Source organism: Ptiloglossa arizonensis, chromosome 2 (assembly GCF_051014685.1).
Source record: "Ptiloglossa arizonensis isolate GNS036 chromosome 2, iyPtiAriz1_principal, whole genome shotgun sequence".
Lineage (NCBI taxonomy): Eukaryota > Metazoa > Arthropoda > Insecta > Hymenoptera > Colletidae > Ptiloglossa > Ptiloglossa arizonensis.
The window spans coordinates 22199876-22221311 of record NC_135049.1 but is presented as its reverse complement, the minus strand read 5'-3'; the positions used below and the strand labels follow the sequence as shown (position 1 = coordinate 22221311).

Genomic DNA, 21436 nt, shown 5'->3' with positions numbered 1-21436 from the left:
CGCGTGGAAATTGTCCAGCCTTCGGCTGATCAGGAAATAAGGGCTCACGGTCCTACGGATCGCAACGAGGCGCGAAGGGCCACGAGGGCCAAGAGGCACCGTGACGCGTGGAAGAATGTAATTAGGTTTCGTGGTCGTTATCGTCCAGACGCGAGCACAATTTCCGGAATCGTGGAACGTTGCAACTCGCGCTGGGAACGTGACCAATCTCAAAGACGTATCGCCGTTCCGCGAACCGGGAGACAAAAGCGAGTAACGTTGTCACGATCGAGAATACTGGAAATTCGACTCGGCGCGGGAACCTTGAAAACCTAGCTACAGAGCGGCCAATTAAGTTTTTTTTTCTAATACGAAAAGAAAACATTTCGAAGGGAACAATGTGAATTAAGTATCTTGCGTGACGTATTCGTTGAGTGGAAGCACTAAATATATTTTTGCAAATATGGAAAGAAAATATTTCAAAGGGAAGAATGTAAATTAAGTATCTTGCGTGACGTATTCGTTGAGTGGAAGCACTAAATATATTTTTGCAAATATGGAAAGAAAATATTTCAAAGGGAAGAATGTAAATTAAGTATCTTGCGTATCGTATTCGTAGAGTGAAAGCACTACATTTTTTTTGTTCAAATATGGAAAGAAAATATTTCAAAGGGAAGAATGTAAATTAAGTATCTTGCGTATCGTATTCGTAGAGTGGAAGCACTAAATATATTTTTGCAAATATGGAAGGAAAATATTTCAAAAGAAAGAATGTAAATTAAGTATCTTGCGTTAAGGTATTCGTAGAGTGGAAGCACTAAATATATTTTTTCAAATATGGAAAGAGAATATTTCAAAGGGAAAAATGTAATTTAAGTATCTGGCGTAACGCATTTGTAGAATGGAAGCACTAAATGCATTTTTTTAAATATGGAAAGAAAATATTTCAAAGGGAAGCTTGTAACTAAAGCATCCCGTGTAACGCAATTGTAGAGTGGAAGCGGTAAATAGATTTTTTCAAATATGGAAAGAAAATATTTGAAAGGAAAGCTTGTAACTTAAGTGTCCCGCGTAACGCAATTCTAGAGCGGAAGCACTAAATAGATTTTCTTCGAATACGGAAGGAAAATATTTCAAAGAGAAGAATGTAAACTAAGTATCCTGCGTAACGCAATTATAGAGTAGAAGCACCGGATAAGTTTTCTTTTTCCCATGGAAAGAAAACATTTCGAAAGGAAGAATCTCTCCTCATTCATATAACGTTACGAAAACATCTGATCGTCGATAAATTCAAATTTGCAAAATTGTTGCATTCGTCCCCTTTTTGGTTCCACTCTGCAATTCCTGTCGAAAGAGTCCGATCGATTGCGATGTCGAGCAGTTATTTTACCATAGGACGATAACGCTACGGTCGTTCTTACCGACGAGAGTGATAAGATAAGCTCTCTACGGTTTAAGTTTCTCTTCCCGAACGAGGTTGAACATTGCCAACGAAACGATGCAACTCCTTATAAAACGTACTATATATTCAACGTGCTCGGGATTCGTGTACAACACGCGGAAGAGGTTGTTTTGTACGTACCGGGTGACTCTTACCGAACTGTCTCGTATCGAAAGGTTCTTGAAAAACGTACGTATACAGAGAAGGTGTCCGTGGTTTCGTTTGTAAAAAGAATTCGTTCGAGCCACGTTCGACACTTATCGACACCACGGGACAAATTGCGTTCACTGTTCGCGGATTAACGCGAGGAGTCGCGATAAAGGAGCGGCTGTTGTTCCGTCGTGGTTCTCGTGTTACGACGATAACGCGCGAGACACTTTGCGCGGAATGTAATTACGAAAGTGGATCTAAAACGTTCCTCCTCTCGGTTCTTCGTGCGACTCGAGTCGGCTCCGTTGATTAATAGATTCTCTCTCCGCCACTACGGGCAACAATGCCCGTTGAACGTATCTTCTGTCAAAGAACCTGGCGGAGTATCGAGTTTGAAACTCTTCGGCAGCTTCCACCATTATTCATATTTCCGTTTCACGGGGCAAGGGCGGGGGTTACCGAACGCTCGAGGAGTTCGAAACACGGTGTTTCCCGAGCTGAACGGCTCGAAATCTTTGATTAATTATTCACCGTAAATGGACTGAGTCGTTTCGAGGGAGAATAACCAAGCAGCGATAGACACTCGAGATCACCGAAATAACTGGATAATTTTGAAACGTAACGAACGCGTCACGGATTATCGATTTCCATTCGAAACACTCGTGGTGTTCGCCAGGGCTTGCGAACGTTGCTTTTTCTTCGCGCACGTCGATCCGTTCTTTCTCCAAGGAAAATTCAATTTAACGTTCGAATAAACGATACAAGATTTTAACAACTACCCCCTTCTCTCGTTGTATTTACCTTCGCTAAGAATAGGATCGTCTATCCCCCGATCGTTCGATTTATAACAATTTGTAACTCTTCGTGTCGCTGGAAATTCATCAATTGTGGGTATCGTCAATTTTATTGTAACGATCTTAAATATAACAAATATTCGTTTAGATTACGATTTGTTTCTACGATCGGTGATAATTGTGTATATAGATACCATTGTACTTCGTTGGTACCAGCAGGAGTAACGACGACATTGCCCAACAGATCGTAATCTAAATACATCGTTTAAAATACGTCATCGCTGCTTTATCATTGTAACGTCGCATCGAGCACGATCGCAAATAGCGTGCACGTCTTGAAGATCGATCGACGATGATCGGGAAGGGGTTAAATTGAAAGATAACAATTTTCCACGCGTTTTCAAATGTCTCGAAACGAGGATTCGATAAATGTGAAAAATTGTTAGCGTCGAACCGAAGACCGAAGTGTACGTGAAATATCATCGAACGAACAAAAGTAGAACAAGCTTCTCGATGTTCAACGAATCCTCGTTTCCAAGCAATTGACGTTGACACGGGTAAAGTAATGGCAAGCTGCACGAATACAAGATACATCTACAAATAGATCGATAGATAGAAAATAAACAAACGCTACGAAATGTTCGCTACCGCAGGATGTAACTCCGGTTTCGCGAGCGAAACATATTTCCATACGGAGGAATAACATAACCGACAAGAGCGTTACAAGTAACCGACTACTATCCAAGAAGACTACACAGCAAGTATTTATTCGTTGAATAATTTGTCCCTCCCGGAATGTGCGATAAATTTCCCAACGAAGGCTAGTTCGCTGCGCTACACGATTCTCAGTTATCTTCTTCGATCGTTACCACCGATCGTCCTTTTTTTATCGAACCTCGTGCACGATTCTTTCCACGTTTGGAATACGTTTCTATGATCCCTCTCGTCGAGCCAAGTACCAAAACAAAACAAAAAAAAAACAAACAAATACGCCCGAGAAGAGAACAACGCCGATTTGTAACACATGGGTACACATCAATTGGGACGTGGCACAGAATAGTCACGATCACGACAATGAACTGCTCCAGCGATTATTCGATACAGCCAGGCTAATCGTCGGTAGACCAGCTTCCATATTTACAAGACATTCAACGGAACAATGGCGAAGTTCGTCGCAATTAGATCGAAATTAACGCTCTCGTGTTCCACGAAAGACTCTCTCCCCCTCTCTCTTTCTCTTTCTCTCTCTCTCTTCGCAAAAAAGAAAAAAGAAATAAATAATACACACGCAAACTTGGACGTTGCCACGAGCCCGATTTTCGCCACGCAGATCGGACGAATCGTGTTTGCGAAACGTCGTCGACGAATTCGACCGTGTTCGATCGACCCGTTTCATCGTTTAAACACCGCTCTAAGCGTTACACACGGGCGGGGGCACGGTATTCGAGGCCCGGAGCTGGTTCACGAAATCGTGCGACACCTGTTAAACGCAAAATCTCGTCTATTCGCTCGCTCGCTCGTGCTCCCGATCGATCGAATAAACAAACGAAACGAGACCGATCCACCGAAGTTTCGCAACATGGCCGAGCTTAAAACGAAAATAAAACGAAACGAAACGAAAAAAGATACAAGTAAATACAAAAAAAAAAAGACACACACACGCGCGTACACACATACACTCTTCCCGAAGAGCGGATCAGCAGCACACGCGTTCGTGAACCGAGCGAAACCGGTCGAAAAAACATTGTAGACATCTGCTGAACCGACGTAGAACAGTCCCGGACGTCTATCTGCGTAGATTAATAATCGAAACTAACCCGGACCGTGCGCTGCCCGGTTTCAGAGACGATCAGCGACTCGACGGACGGCCAGAAACCTCCTACGCCGCAACAGACGCACCAGCAGCAGCAACAACAGCAGCAGCAGCAACAGCAGCAACAGCAGCAGCAACAGCAACCGGCCGGTGATGGTACCGGTGGCTGCGGCACACCTGCAGCAACACCCACGTCCGCCGGTACCGTGCAGCAATCCCAACAATCCCAGCAAGTACCCTCGGCCACGCCGATCCCCACGACTGCCAATCCGCATTCTACAGGACCGCCCAGCGATCAACCCTCGCCGCATCTCTCGCCCCTTTATCCAGGGATCCCGCTACCCGGCCAGCCCAACGGCAGCACGCAAGGTAAGATGCAAACAACCGATACGATATCCGATGTACAACCGCACGAAATTCAAGCTGAAACGAAGGCTGGTCGGCCTGGCTCGATCGGTGGATAGCGTGATTAGGTACTGACACGTTCGACGCCACCGTATCGGGATTTCGATGGTAGGTAACGACGAACGAACACCCTACACTTCGTCCAAGTTGTCGGCCGTAGCCGAAGTCAGAGGTGTAGTCGGAGTCTTCGAAGCTCGCGTGCAAAGGTTGCGTCTCGCGAGCTGCGAGTCTTGGAACTCGAGTCTTCGAAGGTTGCGTACTCTTCGAGGATCGGGTCTATCGAAGTTTCGAGCATCGATTTTCGAGAAGTTTGCACGGGAAGCTCGAATCTTCGAAGATTCAAGGTCGAAGTTTTTTGTTGAGAACGTCCTCGAAGTTTGCACGCAAAGGTCGAGTATTCGGAGTATTTCGAATTGGATCGTAGAGGGTGAGTTTTTCAAGCTTTGGAACTCGATCTTGAACGGCGAGTCTTCGATGCTTTGGAACTCGAGCTTGACTCAACTTTAAAGAGCGAGTCTCGAGAGAACTTTGGAACTCGAGTTTAAAGTGTGAGTCTTCGAAGCTTTCGAACTCGACCTTGACTCAACTTTAAAGGACGAGTCACAAGAGAACTTTGGAACTCGAGCTTAAAGTGTGAGTCTTCGAAGTTTTGGAACTCGAACTTAACACAACTTTAAAGGGGCGAGTTTCGAAAAAACTTTGGAACTCGAGCTTAAAGTGTGAGTCTTCGAAGCTTTGGAACTCGACCTTGACACAACTTTAAAGGGCGAGTCTCGAAAAAACTTTGGAACTCGACCTTGACTCAACTTTAAAGGGCGAGTCTCGAAAAAACTTTGGAACTCGACCTCGACTCAACTTTAAAGGGCGAGTCTCGAGAGAACTTTGGAACTCGACCTTAGAGGGTGAGTCTTCGAAGCTTTGGAACTCGATCTTGGAGGATGAGTCTGCAAAGCTTTGAAACTTAACCTTGAAACGTGAGCCTTCGAAGCTGTGAATCTCCACCGTAACTCAACTTCAAAGGGCGAGTCTTGAAAACTTTGGAACTTAACCTTAAAGGGTGAGTCTTCGAAGCTTTAAAATTCGATCTTGAACAACGAGTCTGCAAAGCTTCGTAACTCGACCTCGACTCGACTTTAAAGGGTGAGTCTTCGAAGCTTCGAAACTCAACTTTAAAGTGCGAGTCTTCCAAAGCCTAGTGTTCGAAGCTAAAGGTTTTCAACGATTACAATTTGAACCGTATCTTTTAATTGGAACAACCTCCGAAAGTAACAAATTTATCCAGGTAAACGTTTACGTTATCCGAAGGGAAATGTTTCCTTACATCGTTAACCCGATAAAGATTTCTTCCAATCGTTCGAAGAACGCGCGAGTTCGCTATTCGGCGTCGTGTAAACCGACTCTTCCGAGCTTCGAGTCTCAAGCTCAAAGGCCGATTCTTCAAAGCTTGCGTACGAAGCTCGATGTTCGAGCCGAAGGGGTGTTCTAGCGTTTACGGCTTGAACGCGGAGACTCGAGGGCTCGAGACTCGAAGCCTGTTTCAACAACACCGGCTTTAAAGACCGAATAGTTGGGTCAGGTTAGCCGCGTTGTTCGAAACATCGTCTCGAGGCACAATGGTCTCTCTTCGAGTGTCGCAACGAATTGATTGTATCCGATTTCGAGGCAAAGTTGCGAAAGAGCGAAGACCCAGCGATGAAATTATAGCCTCGTCGTTGCAGTATCTAATAGCGACGCGCACAATGGCGCGAGCACAGGCGTTGACCTAATTACCGGAAATCACGTGTTAGGGGCGGCATTAATGGGCTACCAAGTATGATCGCGGTACATCGTGCTATGTGGCGACCGCTTAAATTTCTCATGGAATCTCTGTCTCGGCCATCCGAATCGCGCGGTAATCCCATCAACGTTAACTCATTCTCGGTCAATTAATAACAAATGTCGGGCGCGTTCCTCGCGTCTGAGACACGGGTGCTCGTAGTACGTTTTGGGACTGGTTTACGATCGCCGATTAATCTCGGTGATGATCAATCGATCGACGATTACGATTACCTTTGTTAATCAGTTGCGAAAGTACGCGTCGAATGATCAATTATCGTCCAACTCTGCGTTATACGAACTTATCGTAGTTTCCAATTGGCTTTGCAATTTCTTCGAATATAGATTCACTTTCGTTGGTATACGTATACAGGGTAAGAGTAAATGGCGCAATACGGTGATGATTCTTCGTAGAAAAATTAATGGAAAGCGCGAAAGGAATTTTATTCCCAAGCAGACTTCAATTTCCGGAGAATCTTGTCAACAATGAGGCAATTTTTCTTTCAAAGAGATTACAAATTATTTCAATTCGTAACCTCGCTAACACATTCGTTCATCGCAGGAGAAACTATACAAATTTCTATACTACAAAAGCATTGATGCATAAAAAGTTACAGACTCGAACGATAAACCGTGTTCACAATTCCACCGCACCCTTAGCTGCCGTAATAACACACATTCTGCAGATTAGAAACGAACGATTCGAAATGATCTTCCATCTACAATCTAATCTTCGAAATAACATCGCAATTCTCCCAAAAAGATCCCATTCTCTTGCCCGAAAACGAAAAAACGCAATCACCCCTTGGAGAACCTGGTCCGACCACCGATGTCTCGTTCCACTTGCACCGGTCTTCCCATGGTCGCGCGCCAAATTCTCCAGAACCATTGTTTCCGAGAAAAATTCCAGAAGGAAAGATTTCGAAATTCACAATTTTCGCGTTCCAATCCACAAACCGGAATCCCCTCAGCCGAGACACGATTCTTCAACGCCGAGAATTCTTCGAGGTCACTCGATACGGATCCCCCGGTTTCGTCTCGAGTTCTCGAATCCTCCGTTCGGAGAAACAACCCTCGACCTTTCTCGCTCTGGTTTTTACACCCTCTTCACCCTCCACGTGCCCCGTATCTCGATCATCGTCCAAACAAGGCTATCGGGTTTCACCCGTGGTTCGAACCGAAGCCGTAAGAACGACGTTTATCGCTCCGAGCCGCGTAACGCGATATCGTTCGAGGCGGATTCGCGGTATTTCGTCCGCGATCGGTAAAAGAAATTCCGTCGCGCGTTTCCGCGACGATTTCCGCGAGTTCTGCTCCTCGTCTCGAGACAGACGCCCCCCATTCGAGCTCGAGCTACCTGTTGCTCGGCCGCGAATTTATTCGAGACTGGTTGGTAAATTACGGGCCATCGGCTCCTTTGAGCGCTCGTCGAGCGGCGACGTTGTCTCGAGGCGGGGCCAGCGAGTACGCTTCGCCTCGCGAGGACGTCGCACGCGCCGTACGGCATAATGGGACGATAACGGCACGCGGATTATGCGCCGCGACGTACTCGCGAGCGTGTCGCTCGTCGAATAACGCGACGCCGCCGGCGGTGACTCGCCGCGTCACAGTCGGGTCGTTAATTTTCGCGAGGAACTCGACGAGGAGAGCACTCTCCCGGAAATTTGCATGCGCAACGTTTCATGCTCGGTGTTTCATTCTGGTCCGCGGCTGGAGGGGAAGTGTTTAAACGCGCCCGGCGAGACCTTCTGCTGGAAGGTAAACTGTCGTTACAGGGAACAATGCGTGCCAATTGGGGCTAATTGGGCTATCTTTCGGATCCCGGGAGATCGAACATAGGGAACAGGGGAAGATGAACCTTCGATACGCGATGGGGAATATTTAGTTAACGCTTTGCGAATTATTTTTGGAGTCATTTCTTTGGAATCGATGAAGCAATTGTTTTTTTTTTTTTTTTTTAGAATTGATTGGAGTACTTTGTTGTAAAATCGACTGAAAAATTTGTTTTTAGAATCAATTGGAAGTACTCTTTTTGTAGAATCGACGAAGTAATTTCTTTAGAATCGATAGAGAACTTTTCATAGAATCGACAGTAACTTTTGTAAAAGTCCCCCCTTCGATTATTTTTTTTATGTTGAGCGCGACACGTTGCGGTGATTTTTAACAATAATCACTTTCAAGTTATGTCATTGGGATTATTAGAATTACTACGAGATAGCGAACAGTGTGAACCTTGTAACTTGTATTTTAAAACCTGGTGTTTTAAAAACTGTTCCACTTCGAGTAGAGTTTAAGATTCCAATTTAAACGCAATCTTACGAGTATTTCGCGAACTTTAAACTACTATTTCCCTTCAAATTCCTTGTCTCGTTACAATTGCTCATCGTCGAGGTCCAAAATACCTTATCAGACCTTCTCTCTTTCGTTCTCGAACCAAAGTACACACAACTCCCTTCTTCGTCAATATCCCTGGCAAATAAATCCAATTAGTTACCCGTTTCCAAAATCTCGCAGTAGCACCGAACCGTGACGTTACGATACTTAAAAAATTCCCATCCACCGAATATATTTCACGACCGAAGTCGCGTTCACCGATCGCGGAAAGTTTCCAAAACTACGCACGCTCGATGATCAAATATGGAGAATATCGTCGCGATTGCATCGTAGTTCGATCGAACGACACCCTCACCGACACCGAGGCGTCTCAATTTCCAAGGTAAACGTATCGAGGGTATCGAATCGCGTCTCAATCTCGTCGTTGAGCGGGCAACGTTCTATAAAAGGTCGATCGACCGCTCAAAAATCCTTCGAAGACCCTTCGATCGTTAAGGTTTTATACCTCTCCGAGGGTGCGGATTCATCGGATTTCAGTCGGTTCGGTATCGACCGTGGCCACTACGGGGAAGTTTCACCGGTCTCTTTTCGGATCCGCTTCTTGGCTAAACATGGAAAAGACGAAGAACAGAGCACGGAGTAGAGTAGCGGGGGGTATAGATGGCGAAGGGGTGGTGAATTAAGCGGCCGTGATGGAGGCTGTGGGACGGAAAGGGCGCAAACAGAGGATAAAACGTCGTAGAGACTTGGGGGCTGGGTCGGTGTATGCTCCTCGTCTGTCTCGCGGCAAGAACCACGGGAGCCAACGACGATCGATACGCTTCTCTGCGTACATCGCGAGCCGAAGAGCCTACCAGCCGGCTCTCTGTCTCGTTCTCTCTGTCCGTTCGTCCGTTCCCTTCTACTTTTTTTTTTCTTTTTCATTTCTATCCGTTCGTTTAACCCGTTCTTCCGTTCTTCGTTCGACGTAGAGAACCGCTCGTTCAAAAGGATCGGAAAACCGAGTCGGTGGACCCGTAGATCGTTCGATGTCTGCCTCTCCAACTCCCGTAAACAAGATTCCGGACAATGCGAGAAGAAGCTCCCGGAAGTTTACTTTGGCCGGTCGTTAGCTCGATCCCGCCGCGTTCGAATTACATCCACGAGGAAGAGAATTTCCTCGACTCGTTTTAATCGTCTTCCGGATGATTTTTAGCGTTCGTTGGACGGAATTACTCAACGATGAGTTCGCATTTCGGGGATGTTCGTGTGTTTTAAGGACGATCGCGAGGTAACCGTGAACCGTGAAAGGGGATCGAGGCACGATGCGATAATTGGTGTCGTTTGTTCGCGATCGAGAATATCGTTCGTATTACGATGGTCTCTCGCGTGTTTAGATCGCAACGAAACCTGTGATCTATCCGGGGATAGCATCGCGTACGTACGCGTGTATAATTCAGAATAGGGTGTGTCGCTCTTGTGGCTCGTAAAAGTACTCGCGTCAATTTGAAATTTCTCCAGGTAACCGTTAAACAGAGTACGGAAAATTTTCACCCGATATCCAGCAACGTTTCAATTTCATTTTCCCGCAAGTTACGTCGCTCAGAGTTGCAACATTGCTCGAAGGATCTCCGAAACCATCCTTTTGATTCACTTCAAAGTTGTACGCGTTATTCCCCACCAATCTATCTAAAACGTAGCTTACGATTTTTGAATTATTTCCAGAAACAAAGAAACGACAGTTTCGAAAGTTCTTCCCGCTCTTTTCTCGACCGAGCTCGAAGTTCTCGAAACGAAATATTCGCGTGGTTAAATTTCGTAACGGTTCTCGAATTTTTGTCAGCTTTTAAAAAAATATACTCGGCGTTGATACCTCGACGCGAGTTTCACGCGCTCTAACCAACGGAGACGGTGAAAAAGTGTACACGGAAAGATGGGGGACATCGAACTAAAGGTATTGTTCGATGGCAGACAGGCTCGCATTCGATGCAGAGAATCCACGGGACACGTGTCAAAATGTCACGCGTACGTACGTCCCGTTTTTTACGCGTTACGACGGTAACGCTAGACAGAGATTTCGGCGCCTGGAGAGTATCGGGATCGCCATTAATGGGACGCGATGCGAGCGATACAGTCGACGGGCCTCGGGGTTAAGGAGATTGTTCGGTACCGATGGAGGCAGGAGGAGTTCGAAACGAGACGACGCTTGATTAACCGCCGAATGTTCAGGGAGTTGTTTATCACGGAGTTCGAAGTAGGTATTTGTTATTCCGCGCGATCGAGCGTTTGTTCTCCGAGACGAATCGAAGGGATGTATTTAACGTAGAATTATGGGAATTCAGCCGGAGGAATTATGCAGACATTGCCCGACTCGATCGATGTTCTCGCTTAGCTTCTATTTTATATTCAATGCGAGGCACCGGGCCGTGCAAAAATTGTACGTATAGTAACATTTATTCCATAGGGTTTCCAAGCTGTATCGGAGTACGAGCAGCGGTTAAATTTCTATTGAGATTATTTACAAATGATATTCGATAGAAATATTCCTACGTATTTGAGATCGATGAAAGTATTGGAAACGATGAAGGTTAAGTTACTTATCTTAGCGAATTATTTAAAATTGTACATACAAAGTAGAATTATACTATAGGTTTCAAGTTGAATTGGATTCGTCCGCGAGAAGGAGATAAATTTTCACGGAGATTTCTATAAAAATATATCCTACGAAAATATTCCTACGTATCCGAAATTCAACTAGGACGTTACAAATGGGGTAGAAGTCGAGCCAAAGAAAATATTCATCTTTGCGGATCGCTTAATTTTCCGTGTGCACCGCGAATTATGGAATTCTCGGCGTTTAACGTCTTGTTTTTGTCTTACTAATTAGAATTCCCCCGGGAGAAACGGATAAACTCATCGGACCTCAAAATTGAAACACAAATATGGGCAGGGACGTATATTGACATAATCGTTAGGGAAACTCGACGAGGCGTTCTCAGATTCTCCGATCCCCGAATTCTCGCCGGCTGAAATGATCTCGGCCGTCTTATGCGTCATCGGTAACTCGATTTTAATCGTATTGACCTTGTTCGCTCGTACGTCGACGAAAGAAACGCACTTCGGTAGGCGAATTGGAGCTCTCGGTTACCAGAACTTCTAAAATTCACCGATGGCGTGCAGAGTGTATCCTTCGAATTTCACCGATACTTTCCAACCGCTACCGTCCACTGTAATCTATCCGGGACAAAATTTTCAACAAAAGTTAGCCTTCGGTTGGCTACGCGTTTAAATATTCAAACCTTCCAAAGGGTCAACCTGACTTTTTAAAGGGTCGTCGTATATTTCTGTCTTCGCGTCGTAGCGACGTCGCGAAGAATTTAAAGACCTAGAATACCGTAACCTTGAGGAAACTTTTCTCCGAAAAAACATTTCTCCGAAAAAAAAAAACACCTCTTCGATAAATTAAGAAAGTATCCGAAAATAATCGATCAAACTTACAAAATACACCGTGTGTCTCGAATCATTATTTTCCCCGATTCCAGGAAACATCTTTCCCGCGTACGAACGGTTGGAAAATTTTTGCATTCTCTCCTGATAAAACCACGGTGAAATCTCTCCCGATAAAATCAACAATGAAATATTCGTTGTAGGATATTTTCATTGAAAAATTTCCCGCTATTCGCGCAACCGTTTCTGCGATCGAGCACTCGAACCCCCTCCACGATTCCGGTTTCTCTCGCACGGTCGGTTCGCGATTGAAATTCGAAATGGTGATTTTCCATTTTCGAAATTCGGTGCATTCTCTCGTCTCGTTCCACAGCAGTAGCAGTAGCAGCAGCAGCTTGGCCATTACCTCGTCTTCGCGTCACGTTGGCGTACATATTTTAGAGCGCACCGGCTCGTTGTTTCCTATCGCACGTACGTACGTACTGTGCAACCTGGGGTGCAGCAGAGAGGGTTGAAAACGAAAGGGTGCGCGGCGGAGAAGCCGGGTCGATATTGACGCAGGCCCGTCGCGAAACCTTACACCGACGTCGACGACGAAATTCAGCCGATCCAGGAATTCGTTTGATCGCTCTTGCGTACGCGATCGACTCGACCCCCTCTATTCCACCTTTGGCTAATACATCGCCGTGAATAATTTAAATAATTAGCCCTCGGTGGTCGCGAGAGCCGCGCGCTTAATACCCCGATGAATTTGCCCCCGGTTAATTGAATTTCGTGCCACCGGCTGAATGCAATCTCTCGAAGCTTTCGTCAGCCACGACGCGAATTTATTAATATTTTCGAGCGTTTCTCTTTCGCTGTTCGAACGTACCCTTCGAGAGAGAAGGGGCAGGGTACGGTCGTCTCGCGGAGCACGAGTTAGTCGATTCGTGTTGTAAAGTTCAGATTATGATATGTAGTTTATTACAATATGCGGGGATCTCGCGTATCCAGTGGTATAATATTTGTACGTACGAGAATACAAAGTTCGAAGAAACAAGTATACAGTGATATGCCTTGACGTGAACGACGACAGTGTCGCGTGGTCTTCGTGACTCTCGACTTGGAACTGAATAGAAAAAAAACTCAAAAGAAGTCCTTAAAACTGACATCGACATCTGGCACTCTTAGGATCGTTGTTGCATTCGTTCCAACAATTCTCAATCGTTCGACAGGAGTAATTTTGTAATCGAGAAGTCCGACGAGATCGCTCGAGAGGAACGAGATACGAATTCACGGGAGAACGAACGAGGGAAAAATTATTCCCAATTATTCGAAGCTTCTTTCGAAAGACACGGGGTGGTTTGGAATTATTCGCGATGTCTGTGGGACTCCCTGAAAATTGTTCTCGGAGGTAATTAAAATCGATGTACTTGTAGCGTTAATTATCCCGCGGATGGCGACAAACGATGTAAATACGCAACGAACGTGGAATTTTATTAAAACGAATAATACGATTCACGATCGTTGCCCTTAGTTCGTAATTATCGGACGAAATATTGCGGCGAGATAAACGTTGTCGAGTAGAAATAAAAATTGAACGATTAAAATATCAACCGGTGTAACGTACAGAGATTTCTCGTGTAGCGCAACAGCTACCCTTTATGGCCCTTTATCGTGCACGTTCAGCGGTATTTATTTATAAATGAATTTTCCACGTATCTGTCGGATCGGCCACGACTTCCGCGGGTTTAGATTTCAGTAGGTAGTTCCGTAATGTTTCACGTATTCTGTGTTACGATGTGTAAGTGAAACGAAACAAACGCGAGCAGTGAACAAGGTACAGCATACGCGGAATAAGGGTTTCGTAACATGGAATTAACGAACGCGTTCAAAGGGTAGGTAAACTTTGATACGGAACAAATTTCAACTCTTTATTTTCACTGACCTGTAACGTAACGATGAAACATTGCGTGCGAAATACACAGCTTTCTTTGTAACGGTGAATGTAACTTATGGTCTCTACACTCCGAAAAAGTCTATTAACCGCGATAAATCTTCTGAAATTATTGTACCCTAAAACAGTGAAAACGGGGTAAATTTACTCGTGAAAAATACTCGTTCTCTCTGAGCACAATCTGCATTTTATGCATTCTATGCATTTTATGCATTTTACGTTGACCGTTTAAATACATTTCGCAAGATCCATTTTGCAGTCTCTCGAACGGGGCGCACGACGTAAAAAAAAGTTGAGTATCCTTGCTTCGGAGTTACAATGGTTTACAGAGTAACAAGATTGGTAAAAACAATTTGTTTTTTTTTTCTGTTCGCGGAGAGAAATGTATTTCGAGATTTTTCGTTTTCCCGATTGTCGAGAAACCGAGATTCGAGCTGTTCGTCCCACTGATCTCGATTGTCTTTCGGTAAAAATAATAAAAGTGAAAATAAACACGGAGACGAGTCCGTGTAAAAATTCCATAAAAATTTACGTCGCGGCTCGTACTAACCGCTCGTTCCGTTACTATCGGACAAGATATCAGTTACCGAGCCGAGGATGGTATAAAACTGTCTCGCACGTGCAACCGAGAGCACGAAATATTTTTCATTTTAGATTTTAACGTACCGGACTCGATGCGCAGGCGGAATCAATAACGCAATATTCGTCTGACAAAATGAATTCCACCTGCCAGACTTTCGTTTTGAGCCATATCTCGTCGCGGTCGGTTTCGCGGGATCCAGACATCGCGATGCATTAATAAAAATGCCCGTGATCTACGAGAGTCGAGTCCCTGCCGTAGAAATTTGAGAAATCTTCGGCACTTCGAAGTCAATTCGATGTTTCGAATTGAGAAATAAAACTTTCAAGGTTCTCCAAGTGTGCACAATACCGAGAATAAATTAGGTTAGCGCGGTAACAAATACAGACAATTTTGTGCGATCGAACGGTATTATTGATTTATTTTTCGCTTCGAAAAGGCTTTTTTTAGGTACTCGAATATTGTTTCCATTGTCTGTATCTTGAACGATTAAATTGTAAAATATCTACGAGAACCGAGTTCGTTCTACAGAAATTTAAAGAACCTTCGATAGATCGAAGTGAATTCCTTCTAAATGAGAAAGAAAAATAGCAACGAAAAACGTATAAACATTCTCGAAAGGTATACCTAACGAAAAATAAAGAAATACAGACAATTTTATACGATTATTTAATCGTCGACTTGTTTCTTCGAATTCGATTTCTCGTCGAATTGAATTCAATATTCTTGGATAATCGAAGATCGTTCGTCTCTTTATCCGAACCCCGAAACTATACGGTATCGTCGTACGTTCGAAGGGGCTAAAATATTCGTTGACTCGCGACGTGTGTACACATCACCGTACCTAAGCATCCACAAACACGGATCGTGTTTGTCTTGGCGCGAGAGGCGAATTTAACGAAATAACTTCGAGCGGGATTAGGTTCGCGCACCTTGTCGTCCCCTCGCGGTCTTGACCTACGACCCGGTGCTGAATTTTAGCGGATTTGATGGGTTTCCTCGCGAAACTAATGCCACGTCGTTTCTCGACATTTCGTAAGCCCCTGTTGGATTTTCGCGTTCGCTTTAATGGAGTAATTTCGTGGAACGCGACGTAACGCAGCCAGTCACCGTGGAGGATTGTCATTTCTGGCAATACGCTCTCCATCGTCCCCTAAACCGCTTCCGCCGTGTATTTCCGTGAACGTCCGAGCGCATCGGACAAGCTTGAATTTCCCAACTACAAAGAGCTCGTATGTAAGCTTTCGAATTATCCGTTACTCTATTCGCGACAGTTCTCGCGCAGAATCGTGATCCTGGATTTCTGCAACTTATACTCTTCAAATTATATTTCTCGTTTTCAGTTTCCTTTCGAAACGATCTTCGCGAAAGCTGTGCGAAAATACCGTGTACGAAAATCGATAGAGAAAACGTTGTAAAATTGCAAGAAATCATGGAAATTTGTAAACACAATTCGGAATTACGAAAGTAGTTTTAATGTTAATTATTCTAAATTAGAATATTGGGAGTTAACGACTCGAAACGTTCGATTGGTTTGAGATGATTATTTTCTCTGCCCACCGGGAAGGAAATTTTTTTACAGGTCGGAAGCAATAGTTTGAAAACGTTTCGTATTTTATCTCTGTTACCGTTTAACGAATTCCGCTTAGAAAAGAAAATTGCGAGAGTCGCCGATCTATTTTTCTCCCCTCCACGATTTATATTTCCTCCGAGTTACGAACTCTCGTGGTAGCGAATATCCCCGATAAATCGCAACGTAAGCCACCGGAAAACTTTCCGTCAAGTCGATTTTCACAGATGTTTAATTCGAAGCTTCCCGTTTTATCTCCGCTACCGTCAAACGAATTCTGTTTAGAGAACAAAATTGCGACAACATCGATCTATTTCTCTTCCCTCCTTTCGGTTTATATTCCCTCCGAGTTGGAAACTCTCTAACGCGTATCCCGGATGAATCGCGGCATAAGGCACCGCCATTCGTCGATATTCGCGCGTATTTATCTCGAACGCTGTCCAACGTATTTGGTTTAGAAAATAGAATCGTTGGAATACAACGACATTGAACCATGCAGTACTCGAGAAGTCAAGGAATGGTGGATAAAGGATAAGCTCGATACCGGCTTTCCTATTTTTTCCGTTGGTGTGCCGACGTGATCGTTACAATCTGTTCACTTGTTCGTAACAATACTCCGCTGCACGACTGTAATATATTTATCTAAAAATAAACGTCCTATTTACATTTTTCTCTTGTGCTAAACAATTCCATAATCCCACAAGAATCGCAACATCGATCTATTTTTTCCACCCTCTTGATTCGTATTGTCTTCCATTCTCGAACTGTCGAACGATCACCGAGCCGAAGGAAACATTCACGATCGTTCGATCTCTGCTGCGATCTAAAGAATCTTATTTAGAAAACGAAACAGCTACATCGATCCGCTCTCGCCCCTTCGTCTCGACTGGTATCACCCTCGAGTTGCAAACCCTCGAACCAGCTGCTGAATATCCTCGATAAATCGACGAGCATCGTTCTTCGTGTTTCGCGATCTTTATCCCCGATCTCGAAATTGAAAAAAGTGTTGCGCGAGCGCGCGTGTGCGCGAACGTGTGTTCCGTGTGCACACTGGGGAGGAAAATCCAGGCCTCGGACCCGTCGAGGCACCGACGGCGTCGAAACGCTGTTACTTCGTTAAATCAACGCCGCACAAAACGATCCGTGTGTACGTACGAACGTTGTCCGTGCCGAGTCCGATTGAACAGAGCCAACCGCGTTGCGGAGAGTTGCAAAGCCGGGGCTCGAATTCACACGAAGTGTCTTTCAGCTTCCATTAGCGCGGGCCGCGCGTGTTTTGAAAGAAAAGAGTTAAATCGCCGCGATTGCTACGGCTCGGTTCCGCGTTTGCGGTCTCGCTGCAATTTAATCCTTTCGAGGAAAGATAAATTTCAAAAGCATCGAAGCTTATTTCATTTCGACGGAGGGAGGGAGCTCCTTGAAGATCGGGGGGGAGGGATCTTGAATGGAGAATTCAACACGACTCTCTTGAAAAACTACCGAACTCCAGAACGGTGAAAATGAGGTGTCTTAAACTGTGAACAACATTTCGACCGTTCGTTAGAAGACGATTGACTCGAGTCAATTTTCATCGATTCACCTTCAAACGGAATAATTTACCAGTTTAACTACAGTGTATTTAACTCGAGTCTCTCGGGCACCGAACTGATCGCCATTCTTTTTATTTTTAAATTGAAACAAAGTACCCTAAGTAGAAGTATTCGTCGCGAAAGGTCTCTTGAATTCAACAATTTCCCAGCTTCTCTACACACTGTATCTATAACAGTGTCTCTTCGTTTCATCGCTATCCTTCGTCTCCAATACGAAGTATCTCCTAACTCTTCTCTGTTACATATTTCGAATAATTCGAAACTCGACTCTCTGAACATCAGTATCCAATTTGATTCGACAAGAAATCAAAGGCTGATCGGCTCCAGAAAATGAAAATGAAAAAGGGAGAGAATGGTTGTAAACTTCTCTCAGCGTCGTCCTTAAAATGTAAGCGAACTTAGCGAACCTTGACTATCGTTCGTGAAAAGTCTCTTAGTTAAATTTCGCAAGTTCTCGGGTAAAGTCCCCGCGTAAATTGTGACTACGTCGAAAAGTCTCGCGACTTGGCTCCTACTCCTCGTCTTCGAGCACGGCCGGCACGGTTCGTTCGACAAATCCCAATTTCGAAAATCCACGATCCATTGGTCGCTCGAATCGTGATCCCCGAACGAAATTAGCTCCGCGTCGCTCGGCGAGTTGCGGTTCGACGACTTTCCGCCACCCTCTCCGGATCTCGGCGAATTACAATTCCTCGGTTCTCGGCTACCATTACTTAGAAATGCATTTCTGCATTTCTAGGTGACCAAGGTGAGTCGCCTCGAAGTTCCGGCCGGATTATCCGGTCGAGGTGAGCTGGAACTTCCATCGGTCCCCACGGCTGCGCGAAACTAGTAGATTCCTGCATTTCATCGGCCACGGGTAGATACGCGTCGCCTCCAGCTTACGATATTTCACAAAGAGCCTATAAAACGCGTATTTCACGGTGACTGGTCATCCCATCCAGCTAGCACGCTTCGTTTCCCCGAGAGTTTTATGAAATTACGATGAATAGCGTCAAAGTGTGCCCATTCACGGCTCGTGATTTATCAGGATAATCAGACCCAACGGAACCGAGTAGTTTCGAACGAATATCCCCGCAAAATTGCAATTCATATCGCTGAAAGGGGAGATCTTGTCTTTCAACGCGTTTCTTGCCCACCCCGTTGCACTCGCTCGAAAATCTCGTCGATCTTTCTTCTCGTACGGAGACTGTTTCGCGACCAGCGTGAAAGATCGCAGTTTTTAGTTTTTCCAGGTATCGAAGTTTACGGTGTCTCCCGTTAATCGATAAAAATCATTTTTATAGAAGCAGAGTCGATTCATCGTTTAAATTGATCGGAATTCGAACTCGAGGCACTGCGAACGAATTTTAGATTACATTTCTCTTTTCCAGCATTTATTCTGGAAATATGTATTCAAGAATGTAAAAAAGAAACGTTATGGATAGCGAACAATTGCACGGAGCACCACTTTATTCGTACTTGCGGACGACGTCGAGATTCCTATTTTCGGAGCACCCTCTTCACCGACGATATACCTTGTAACCAGTATATAGATTCTTCCTCATTAGGAAGCATATACGCGATATAGACGCTCAATACTTCTAAAACAAACTACGAACGTCCTTGGTGGACAAATTGTAAACTTTCTCGAAGGTCCAAAGAAGACAAATATTTTTTCTCGAGAATATTCATCGACTTTCGAAGCGTAACAATTTCAACGCGTCACGAAATTATTCTACTCTTGCGAAAAGACCTGACAGAAACCATACGAACCTTCTAAGTACATCCATGCTGGTTCGAGAAATCAGAAAGTTTTTACAAATGGATTCGCTTTACTCGAAAGTGAAAATGTCGCAAAGTAATAAGTTTACAAATTAAACTTCGAGAAATTTAAATACACGATTACGCGACCCGAGAATCATTCGTAGAATCACTTCGTTCAACGGAATATTTTTTATAAAATTGTTTCATTGATCGATATGTTAGAGGCGTCTCGAGTGTTGAAATCTTTTTTCAAAGCGTCGCGAAATCTTTTTTCAACGCGACGCCCCCGTAGCGTTATATTTCCCGCTCGGTGGAAAGTTCCTCGACAGTTCGCGAGGCGGAAGTTTGACGCGGAAACTCGTCCGCTCGTGGTGTTCCTCGTTCCATTTCCTCTCCGTCGGTCGGTCGGTCGCGGGGATGTCGTTAGATCGGTATCCTCGAGCAACGAAACTACGAGATTAAGAAGGCCCGCGCAACGGGGAGGAAAGTTGAAAGCACGCGCCCGGAACTTGCTCGACAGTCGTCCCCGCGATTGTACCGTCGAATCGTTGCAACTCGCGATGAACACTCGAGGATTTTCCAACGCGAGGGAAACTTTCGGCCGGTTTTGTTCACCGGGATTCTTTGGACGTTGCTAATGCGAACGAACCGGGGGAGAAAAAATCGACGCGAGTAGCTATTACCCGCTTTCGAGAAGTAAAAATGGAATTTGTTACAATATCGAGTCAGAAATTGGAAATATATTCGTAAAAATGTACGTCGACTTCGGATCTGAATTTTATATTTTTTTAAATTCGTTAATCGGATTCCACCTGGTAGAATTCTACTCGAAAATATTCTAATATTCGACGCAATGTTCGAATACATCGTTGAACGCATGTTTGAATTATCACGAGTGGTACTGTGATACCCGCGCGTTTAAATTATCGCGAGTGAGCGTTAACTGGTTTCGAGGAATAAGGACGGAATTTGTCGAATCGTGCGTCACCGTAGATCAGAAATATTCCGATAAAAATATTCGCGGACTTTTGATTTCTTTAATGTTTCGCAAAAATACAATTTGGTCAGTGTATTCTATTCGGTAAAAATCACCACCTCCCTCTCCAAAGACAAGAAAAAATAATCCAACACTGTAACTTACATACGTAATTTTGAGAATACACCGATAGAAATATCGGGTCAAGGACATGAGTGTTAGGTGCAAAGACAACAACACGGAGCAATTAAACAAGAATTGATATATCACGAAAAATAATTGTAAATTGAACGTGAAAATATTCGCGCGGCATAAATAACGTATTTATGCGACGTTAAACTTGAAATACGATTTCTGTATTTGCGCAGCGAGTGGAAACACTTTGTGTTCGAAAACGGACGATGAAACACACGTTGGAAATACACACCCAAAAAAAAAAAAAAAGAAAAAAGAAGAAAGGTCCTGGTCCGTTTTTGCACGCTCCAGTTGTCCAAGAAATGAAATTAAATCGCGCGATAACGATCGCACGGTGCCGATACAAACGACTCGTAACTCGTCGCGCGCCTCGGAGAGTCGTTCGAGCGCCGTGGACGATAAAAGCGTTTCCGCGGAAAGCAATAAACGATTCGTGAAAACGACGCGCGGAATCGTCGCGTTAAATAATCGTCCGGTTTCCACGTCGCGCGCGGTGTAATCGCGATCGAAGCGGTAGTTACGCGGAATTCGTGGTCGTTGGCGGGTTGTCGGACCGAGGTCGACGATCCTCGAGCCAGTTGAGCGTAATTCCACGAGGTTACGACTTCGGACACGTGACGAGTGCTCTTTTCAAGGCTCTTGGAAATTTTCGCGAAACCAGACACTCTCCAACCCTTTCTCGCGTTG

General features: G+C 44.7%; 1 protein-coding gene across 10 annotated transcripts in view; it reads left to right on the top strand.

The window, feature by feature from the left end:
• The window catches only part of LOC143155171 (phosphatase and actin regulator 2), a 361509-nt gene that overhangs the window by 112350 nt on the left and 227723 nt on the right, over nucleotides 1-21436 (top strand). For 9 of the 10 annotated variants that reach the window (XM_076327604.1, XM_076327600.1, XM_076327597.1 and 6 more), the window contains one exon: nucleotides 4208-4546. The exons of the other annotated variant lie outside the window; for it this stretch is intronic. In XM_076327604.1, the coding sequence (XP_076183719.1) occupies nucleotides 4208-4546 (339 nt within the window). The remainder of the gene's footprint in view (nucleotides 1-4207; nucleotides 4547-21436) is intronic. 10 annotated transcript variants of the gene reach the window in all.